Raw genomic sequence first — 10,340 nt, 5'->3', positions numbered from 1 at the left:
GAATTCATTCTGGCCCACCATTGGCTTTGCCTTTTCCTGTCACCCCCATAATGCTTAGGGAGGAGGAAAATACTTTATTGAAGTAAAACCTGCAGGCTACATTTGTGAACTTCCCATTGGGAGGCATTTAAAGGATATCTTGGAAGAAGAGGGCTCTGGGTGTGTTTATGTGTTCACAAGGGTATGCACACCTATGGAAGGCATCTGTGTGTCTGTTGGTGTGTGTCTCACTATATGTGTCTTTATGAGGTGCATGAATGGATGTATGTATGTTATGTGGGTATTAGACATATCTATGTTTGTGAGAAAGGATATGTGTTCTGAAAATGGAAACTCCAGAGAATTTTATATGGAATGCAGTCTTGGGGGGCAGTATGTGTACATTCAACTGTGTGTGTGTGTGTGTGTGTGTGTGTGCTGGTGAGTGGGGGATGAATGGATGCTATACTCTTTTACTTCTAAGTGAGCATCTATACTCCCAACTCATTCCTATCTCTGTACCTAGCAGACAGGATGGCAGAGTTTCTGCAGGCAGATTTTCCTACAACTCTGGATTCCCTTGGAGATTGGGGTCCTAGAGATAAGAATGGGGTCACTCTGGGTCTGGAGGTCTCTCCTGGGCACTCCTGCCCTCTCCACCCTGAGAGGTTCCCTCCCCAGGCTCGCCCTCATCATCAGCCTCAGCCAGTTCCTCAGGCATTGGCCACTCTCGAGTCTGCCACTCTAGCCGTTCGATGCGATAAGCAATCTTGAGTGCGCTGGACTCCAGCTCAGCCAGGAGGCGAGCAAACTTGGTCTGTAGATCATCGAGTTGCTGGTCAAGGCCTTGCAGCCGGGACTCTGTGGCTTCCTGTAGGGCAATCTCGGCTGCCTCGGCATTTACATCCAACTTGTTCATTTTGAGCAGGATCTCACGGCCCTTTTCCTCCATGACGACCTGGGCCTGTGGATACTCGCTCAGGACTTCCCTCAGGTCCTCCTTGCTCAGGCAAAACAGGTCTGAATAACCTAGACTCTTGATGTTGGCTGTGCGGCGGTTCCCAGACATGTTTCCTGTGGCCCGTGGGCAGACACATAGGAGGACAGTTAGTCGGGTGGGTGTGAGGGGGGCTTTTACTCATGAATCAGGACCCCCCATCTCCCTGCTTGTAATTTTGAGCCTCTTTTTCCGTCTCATTAATTCTGTCATCATTCAGTAATATACTGGGGACCAGGCCCTGTACTAGGTGGGTAACAAAGAACTGCCTGCAAGAATTCAGTCTGGAGGCGATAGACATTGAACCAGATAGTTACAAAATAGTATAGCTGGTGCAGTGTGGACGTATGCATCCAGTGCTGTGAGAAGACAGGCAAAGAGCCCCTAACAAGCTGGCAGACATGTTGGGGAAACCTGGAGGAAGTGATGCCTGACTGAGAAGGAGGTAAGAGGGGAAGGGCGGGGGCGTGGGGAGGCATCCCAGCAGAGGAAGGATTATGAGCAGAGGGATGGAGGTCGGAGCCAGTTAGGCGGCCACAGCAAACAGTAAGCAGTCCAGAGTGGGTGAAGTGCGGGTGCAAGCAGAGTGGAAACAGGAGGCGAGAGCAGGTGATGCCGCATGTGGTAAGCCACCGCAGGGAGTTCAGACCTTATGCTGAGGACAGTGGCAAGGTACTGAAATATTTTAAGCAGGGGAGCTGTATGATATCATTCACATTTTAGAACGATATTGCTGAGGGGTTGGGGGGAAAACAGAGTAGGCTGAAAGCTGCAAAGTCTCAGAGCTAGAAGGACTCAGAAGGGTACTTGCCAGGCACCAGGCACTACACTGATGCTGATGACTTACCCGTGGAACTCATTTAATCCTCACAAATAACTCTTTGGGTTTTTAATATCATCCCTATTGGATAGATGAGAAAACTGAGGCCTGGAAAAAGTGAAATAACTTGTCCAAAATCATGTAGACAGCAGCTGACTGCATCCAGGTTGTAGAGCTTGAAAGATCCTTGGAGGACAGATGTGAGGCCTTTGGAATAACTAGAGAGTGGGATCCCCAGGCTGAGAGCTCATGTGGCTTCAGTCAGTTGACAGTGCGGTCACCCCTTGCTGTGTTCTCCCATCTCCTGGGCCTCAGTGTCCCTACCTGTGATTAGGCATATCAATGCCTACTGTGCAGGTGGGTGGAAGGAATCAGTGAGCCCGTGTACTGTGCCTGGCCTGGCCTGGTGTTGGTGGAGTGAATGGCAATGCCTTCTTACTACCCTCCTTTCCATTTGGCTGTGAGAAAGTTCCTTCTACTGACTCCCAAGTGTGTGTACTTATTACCTCAATGGTTTTGGACAGTTTCCCAAACCTCTCTGTACTCCAATTTCCTTGCCTTTAAAATACAGATAATGGTAACTACCTGAGTTACTGTGAGAATATAATGAGTTGGTACATGTGAAGCACTTTGAACATGGCATGCAGTAAGTGTGCAATTAATATTGGCTATTATTATTATCATCTCTGTCACTTGCCACTGGTGTGTTGGTGCCTTGGGTTGACACACACTAAAGAGATCTACTTCCTCTTCCCGAGGACCCACAGTGTGCACTAACCTTGGCTTGGCTTCTTCTCAGGGAACAGACTCTCCATGTCCTGCTTCTCCCGTGAGCCCTCTAGTGACTCAGGCAAGGACCAGGTTTCCTAAATCTGCAGGCCCTGATGTACCATTTGGTCTCAGTATGGGGTTCTGCTATCCCCGCCCCCTCCCTCAGCCCTGTCCCAGAACAAACACTGAGGTACCCACCTTTGATGTTGATGATGCTGATCTCCCCAAAGTAGAGCCCTGCACCAAGCACAGCGTACTGGGTGACACCATCATCTGCCACCACGGCCAACTGACCCTCACGGATGATATACATCTCCCGGCCAATGTCCCCCTTGCGGCAGACATATTCGCCTGGTGAATAGGTCTGGGGCTGCAGCTTCAGCACCAGCTCCTCCAGCAGGCTGGCCTCACAGTTCTGGAAGATCTGCACCCGGCTCAGAGTAGACAGGTGTACAGACACAGCCACTTCGGCCCGCAACCGCTCAGGCAAATGCTGTAAGATGGCTACCTCATTGGTCATCTTCTTGTTGATCTGCAGGTGCTGGTACCTAGGGACAAGAGCAGCAGTGGTTCCTCCCCAGCCCCCAACATGCCTGCCCCTATTCCTTCCATCAGGGTTCAGCTCAGCTTCAGCCAAGAGTTCAATCACACTGAGATCTCACAGGGGTCATGGGAATACTTGACAGTTGGCTGATGAATATCTTCACTCCAAGGTCTGCTGGTCACTGATATGTTTTGACCTTTTCTCCCTCAACCAAGGCCTGGAAGCCTCCACCAGTTGACAGTGAATAAGACACCCTTTACCTCCTGTCAGGCTTTATCCCACCTACCACCATTCAGTGACACCTTGTATATCCCACTGATAGCCACTTCAATCACCAGGCCCTGTATCTAGAGGCCCTCTGATTTAGCTCCCCGACTTGCTGACATTTCCTTTTGTTCATAGTATAGCATGGATACCTATGACATAATCAACCATCTTGTTGGCCTTTCCCTGGGAGGTATCGCTCTTCTCCCTTTACCTCTTCCAGAGCCATCTGAGCCCTACCAGGCAATGGCAGTTTTTACTCCATGGTCTCCAGGTTATCCTTCCTTGTGTATGAGTTCCTCTCCCTATCAATCTCTTATCCAACCCAGCCCCCCAAGTGCAGATACAACTAATGGAAGACATGCTTTACTAAGCCCCACTCAGTGAATCCCCCAATGCATGCCATGCCCTACTTGCCCCGCCTGGACTTCTAGGCAGTAAGGACCCAGCCATTTTCCTCAGGCTCTATCCAGAACACCTGTCCCTGTCCTGGTCTGGAAGCCCAGCATCCTCACCAGTCAATAACTCGCCGCTCCAGCCGGTGGTTGACGTGCTGCTGCTTCATGTACTTCTTCACCAGTGCATGGTCTGGGTAGAAAGCCACATCTGCAGTGTTCATATTGTAGATGACAGAGCTCATGCTACCCATGATGGTGGCAAAACCCATGACGGCCAGCAGGAAGTCACCCACCATGAAGAGATACTCCTCCTCCCGTGCTGGCAGTGGTGTATCGCCCACAGTGGTCAGGATCAGGGTGGAGAAGTAAAAGCTATAGAGGTACTGGCGCCGCAGACGCTCAAAGCCAGGCTGTGCAGGATCAGGGTACACCCAGGCGTCACGCCCGAAGCCCAGGTACCGGGATAGGGCAAAGTATAGGCAGCTATTCCAATGGATAACAACAAAAATGTAAAGCATCAGTTTGGTGATGCGAAATGCATTTGGGTAAGCCGTGCGGGTCTCTGTGCGGTCAAAGGCCTCAAAGAGGCGGGGCACACGCAGAAATCGGTTCAGCCTCAGCATAGGGGTGTGCAAGCCCAGCTGCACGTAGGCCGCATCTGTGGGCATCAGGGATGCCAGGTCCAACAGGAAGCTCCAGGTGCGAACATAGCGACTTGAAATCCTACCCTTGTCCACCACCAGGATGCCCTGGTCTAAGAATCCTGGGGAGGGGGAGGGGGAGACAGGCTGGGGTCAGTCATAAGATGGGGTCAGGTATGAGGCTGAGTCAGGACACCTACCTGCTCTAGTAATAAGGGTGAGGGTGGGCAGGCCAGGGTGGGACAGGGAGACAGACATGGGGACAGGGTGAGGGAGGGCATAACCCTGCCCCAGGGTTACTGGGATGAGCATGGGGGTGTTGTGAAGCATGGAGGCATGCGAAAGTGCTATAAAGGGGTCACTTATGACTAGTCACCTTGTGACTAAGAGGCCCTCTTTTGGAAGGTAACATGGAACAAATGGTCAGTCTTGGGCTCACTGACCTGTGTGAAAGCGCACCACGATGTCCAGTAGGTATAGAAGGTCACTTGTGTAGTCCAGTACTAACCAGGCCACCAGATAACTGTGTTGCAAGTCAGGAAAGCAGGCTCTGTGTGGCAGGGACAGAAGAGATTGGCTCAGGGCATCCTCTGTGTAAGGCAATCTCCCCAAGGCACTCAGCACTCTGCCTTGGGCCCTCTCTTGGGTGCCGCCCCTCCTTCAGGCCCTGGCCAAGAGCCCGCCCCTTTCCTTGGCTGGACACTTGAGCCCTTATCTCTGTTTAAGGCCCTTCCTTTAGCCCCATGCCAAACCTGCACACGATGATGATGAGGTTATACATCACTGGGAAGACCATTGTATTCAGCCACCAGTAGTAGTAATCCCCAGATGGGTCTAGGACAGGCAACAACTTCCTGTGGGCAAGAGGAGAAGCAGTGTTTCATTTTTTTCACCATTAATGTGGACGTTGTCACTGGGGGCACCAAGAAGAATCAGGCTCCATCGAGTTAGGCGGACAGAGATGATACAGGGAAGCAGGATGTCTCACCTGGCCTTGGATGGGGCAGGGGGGCTGGACTCTGTCGTCTTCACTTTGCTGTCCTGGCTCATGCTTCCGTGGTCTGTTGCCTGGATGTGAGATATCCAGGGCTTCTACCTGTGGGTAGCTTCAGGAGGTGGGGGCTAGTGCCTCCCTGCCTGGAAGAGGCTGCCCTTGGTCTCCACTGTGACTCCTCTGTCTTTGGCTTCTGAAGCTCTTAGCAACACAACCAGGGCCAGCCACTATAGAAGGGATGGAGGCAGTGTGGCTCCATCACCCCGCCCTGTCTCCCAGGGCCTGGGCTTACACCTGCCCAACTAAACATCTCTAATGAGGTCCCAGGAGAAGGTGGGGGTGCATACTTCAGAGGTAAGGCTGGGCCTTGTTGCTCCCCCACCCCACCAAACTGAACTACATAGGGGTCCTCTAAGTCAGGAGACACGGGTGCCAGTGTAGGCTCAGTCATTCTGTTTTACCTTGTGCAAGTTCCCTGCTTAGGCCTCATTATTTATTCATTTAACAGCTATTTACTGAATGGCTCATTTGTGTCAGGTGCTGAACTAGTCTCTAGGGACAAAGAATGCTTGTCACATCAAATGTGAGCTCTGTTTTCATTATCTACACCCTTATCTACATCCACACCCACCTTACCTCATTTCCTACTGGATGAGTGTGATGGGGGGCCATCCTGTGGGGTTTTGCCCCCATTCCTTTCCTGTTATCTCTAGTACCTGATCCTATCAGCTATTCCATGTGTCTTCTAGATCCTCAACCTCCTTCAATTTATCCTTTCTATGAACATGCTTAAATCTCTCCTACACCAAAACAAACAAAAAAATCCTAAAAATTCTCCCTTAACTTAATTTCCCTTTGACTTCTATCATCTCAGTCAACAAGTCATAATCAGAATACCTGCTTTGTGCCAGGCCAATATCGTGCTCAATATTGGGGAGATAAGACGAATGAAACACATTCTCTGCTCTCCAGAAACTTGGAGTTTGGTAGGGGAAATAGTTGGGTAGATAGGCAATTACATATTCACTTGATGGTTGCTCTATTAGGTGGATATACAGATGGCTATTACACTGTAAGAAGGGTCCCAACTGAGCCTGGGTTCTGTAGGATGAATAGAAGTTAGGTCTATAGTGAAGAGAGAGTGAACAGCACTAGAGGCAAAGTGCATAGAGTGGGCAAAGGCACAGAGACTTTAAAAAGCATGGATGATTGGGGGACATCCATTGGTTTCTGTAGAGAACCTGAGTGGCTAGTGGTGAAAGAGAAGGCTGAATGGTGGACAGGGAATAGCTAGGGAAGAGCTTTGTCAGCCATTTTATAAAGCCAGGGTTTTATCTTAAGGCAATTTCTTGTTGTTGTTTTTTTTAATGTTTATTTATTTATTTTTGAGAGAGAGAGAGAGAGAGAGAGAGAGAAGTGGGGGAGAGGCAGAAAGAGAGGGAGACACAGAATCTGAACCAGGCTCCAGGCTCTGAGCTGTTAGTGCAGAGCTTGACGTGGGGCTCGAACCCATGAACTGTGAGATCATGACCTGAGCCGAAGTTGGACACTTAACCAACTGAGCCACCTAAGTGCCCCCTTGCTTTTCTGTCTATTTTTTTCTTAGTCTTTTCATAAGCCCATCTGCCTATCCTTTCTGTGTTGGTGTTTTTTAGAACTCTGACCTAGGTGTCTTACTCTCTTTCTGTGCTCCCAGCTCTCTCTGGCCAATCTTGGTTATGCACAGGATCTCCCTTCCCATCTACTGACTCCCAGAAACTCTGAGCTGCAGGCTTATCTATACCACTAACTGCTCACTGGATGTCTCCACTTGGATATCCCATAGTCACCTTTAGCCCATTGCGACTATAACTGAGCTTATGTTTTTTCTCTTATAATCCTTCTCTCTGGCCTTTCAGCTCAAACATCTAAAACTAGTATTTATTTTTATTGCTATCATTATGATTATTATATGATTTTGTGGCAGTTTTAAAAAATGGTCAAAAATTCTTTGATTCTTCCCTTGTGACTGTTTCAACCAATAGAATATAACAAGAATATAACAGAATATAACTGGATCATAAAAGGCCATACAGCTTCCTTTTCTTAATTCTGTTGGGCATGCTCCTTATCTGGAAGCCTCCTGTCAGGATATTCCTTCTTGGAACCTAGTTGCCACATTGTGAGAAGCCCAAGCCATAAGGAACGGTCATATCTCTGTACTGTGTTTGACAGTCCCAGCTGAGTTCAGCCTTTGAGTTGTCCTAGCCCAGGCATCAGATATGTGAGTGAAGAAGCCTCAGATGATTCTACCCACCAACTTCAAGTCACCCGCAGGCATTCAAGTGTCCTATATGAGGCCCCAGGAATTGTTGAATAAAGATACACCATTCTTGCTGTGTTTTGGTTGAATTCCCAGAATCTGTGAGCATAATAAAATGGTTTTTTTTATACTACTACGTTTGGGATGATTTGTTATACAGCATAGCAACCAGAACAAACATATATATAAAAGTGCACATTTCCTAAGTATACAGCTTGATGAATTTCACAAAGTGAACACACCCATGTAACCAGCACTACAAGAACCCTACTCTTCCCCCTTTCAGGCAATGCTTTTCCAAGGGTAATCACTATCCTGACTTCTAATACCATAGTTGAGTTTTGCCCGTGAATGAACTTATATAAACTAAGCATCAGTTTTTATTCCTTCTGTTTTCCTTTATATTCATCCAGTCCTCAAGCCCTGGTGCCCTACCTTCTAATGTCCACATGTCCATTTCTCTGTAACTTTACAACTTCAGTTTGATCCTTATCAGTTTAACCATGTATAACATTTTTATAGTTCTCTATTATTCAATAAAATCTAAACTCCTTAACATGGCCTCAAAATCTAATAACTGACTTCTATCCATGTCTTCAGCCTCATCTCACAATGTTTCCTCTGCATGTTCCCTAGGCTCCAGACATGCTGTACTCATTATAGTTTCCAGAGCACCTCCTGCATTGGTATGGGCTGATCTTTTGGGCTGAAACTGCCATTTCTTTTTCTTTTTAAAAAAAATCTTAACCCTTATTATTGAGCGACAGAGAGAGACAGAGCATGAGCATGGGAGGGGCAGAGAGAGGGGGAGACACAGAATCCCAAGCAGGCTTCAGGCTCTGAGCAAGCTGTCAGCACAGAGCCTGTTGCGCGGCTGGAACCCACAAACCGGGAGATCATGATCTGAGCCGAAGTCAGACGCTTAACTGATTGAGCTACCCAGGTGCCCCATTTCTTTTTCTTTTTAACTACTTTATATTTTAAACTAATTTCAGGCTTACAGAAAGTTGCAAAAAAGGTAAAAAAAAAAAATAACGTTCCCCTAAACTCCTCACCCATGTTCCCCTATTATCATATTATATAACCAGGGAATTAACATTGGTGCAATACTTTGATCTAAGCCATAGCCCTGATCTGAAGCTTTCATTTCTCTTAGTTTCTCATGCTCTTGCTTGTTTCTTCGCTCAGACGTCATTTACTCCTCAAAGGCTCCCCTAAGCCCCTTCACCCTTCTTTGCCTTCATCCTCTGTACATAAAATCATGTTAAGTGCTGCTCCTTGATGGCAACTATTACACTACATTGCAATTATCTGGCTAAAGGGCTGAAGTCTTGCAGGGCAGAGACGGATTCTAATTGATCTGGAATCCTATCTGGCATGGAGGTGCTTATTCCGTGTTCCTTGAGTAACTGAACAAGACAGTATCCAAGGGATCACGGGGCATCAGGTGCTGGGGAAGCTAGGGAGGGGGCGGTCACCAGCCCGGTACTGCCGTCCAAGCCATGTGTGCAGATGGAACAAAAATGAAGTAGGCCAAGGGCGCCTGGGTGGCTCAGTCAGTTAAGCGCCGCTGGATTTCCGCTCAAGTCATGATGTCACAGTTGGTGAGATGGAGCCCAGGGCTTTGCGCTGATGGCGCGGAGCCTGCTTGGGATTCTCTCTCTCTCTCTCTCTCTCTCTCTCTCTCTCTTTCTCTCTCTCTGCCCCTCCCTCTCACGCGCTCTCTACCTCTTTCAAAATAAATAAACATTGGGGCGCCTGGGTGGCGCAGTCGGTTAAGCGTCCGACTTCAGCCAGGTCACGATCTCACGGTCCGTGAGTTCAAGCCCCGCGTCAGGCTCTGGGCTGATGGCTCGGAGCCTGGAGCCTGTTTCCGATTCTGTGTCTCCCTCTCTCTCTGCCCCTCCCCCGTTCATGCTCTGTCTCTCTCTGTCCCAAAAATAAATAAAAAACGTTGAAAAAAAATAAAAAAAAAAAGAAAAAAAAATAGAAAAAAAAACAAAATAAATAAACATTAAAAAAATGTAATAGTCTTACTGCAGTCAGCTGTCTTTTGGGCTCAGCTTTTCCACAGGCCCTGCCCACCTACTGACTCCTCCCCTCAGGCCTACACCTTCGTGCTAGCCCCGCCCACTCCAGCCCACTCTTCCATCCTAAGCACCACCCTGGACCATTGGCCCCGCTCCTTCACGTTAGTCCCTCAGCCTCAGCTCTCTCCCAAACCCTGCCCCTTGGCCTTTCCCTGCCTCTTAAAGTTGCGTCCCTCCTTAGGTCCCGCCTTCTGCCCTTCTGGTTCGACCTTTCCTTCTCAGGCTCCGCCCCCCGCCCTGTGGGCCTCCGCCTTCCCAGGAGTCTTCTCCTATGACACGCTGGAGTCCTTCAGAGGGGCGGGGTTTACAGCACAAGGGGCGGGACCTGGAGAAGAGGTGGTACTCCTCTCTCGGAACGCCGTCGGCGACCCCGCCCCTGCGCTCGGCCGTTGCCAGGAAACAAGCCTCGACGCTCCGGCTCTGGCCGGGTCCAGCCAATGAGCTGGCACGCCACTGCCCAGCGGTGCGTCGCTGGGCGGTTACGTGTGGTGCGCGGGGGCGCGGGTTGCGTGTGGCGCGGGGCGGGGCGCGGCTGGTGCG

At 49.3% G+C, this 10,340-nt stretch overlaps 1 protein-coding gene across 1 annotated transcript; it reads right to left on the bottom strand.

Moving 5' to 3' along the window:
* Window positions 1-592: 592 nt before the first annotated feature.
* CNGA4 (cyclic nucleotide gated channel subunit alpha 4) lies at window positions 593-5,464 on the bottom strand. Its single transcript, XM_047070208.1, has 6 exons — window positions 5,403-5,464; window positions 5,167-5,268; window positions 4,858-4,964; window positions 3,891-4,536; window positions 2,766-3,115; window positions 593-1,053 (listed from the first exon to the last, which is right to left on the bottom strand). The coding sequence occupies exons 1-6, from the start codon at window positions 5,462-5,464 to the stop codon at window positions 593-595; spliced, it is 1,728 nt and encodes a 575-aa protein (XP_046926164.1).
* Window positions 5,465-10,340: the final 4,876 nt, after the last annotated feature.

This window comes from Lynx rufus, unplaced genomic scaffold (assembly GCF_022079265.1).
Source record: "Lynx rufus isolate CCGP_SWC_20201006 ecotype Redwood Valley unplaced genomic scaffold, mLynRuf1.p SCAF_9, whole genome shotgun sequence".
In the NCBI taxonomy this organism is placed as follows: Eukaryota; Metazoa; Chordata; class Mammalia; order Carnivora; family Felidae; genus Lynx; species Lynx rufus.
This window is presented reverse-complemented; position numbering and strand designations above follow the sequence as displayed.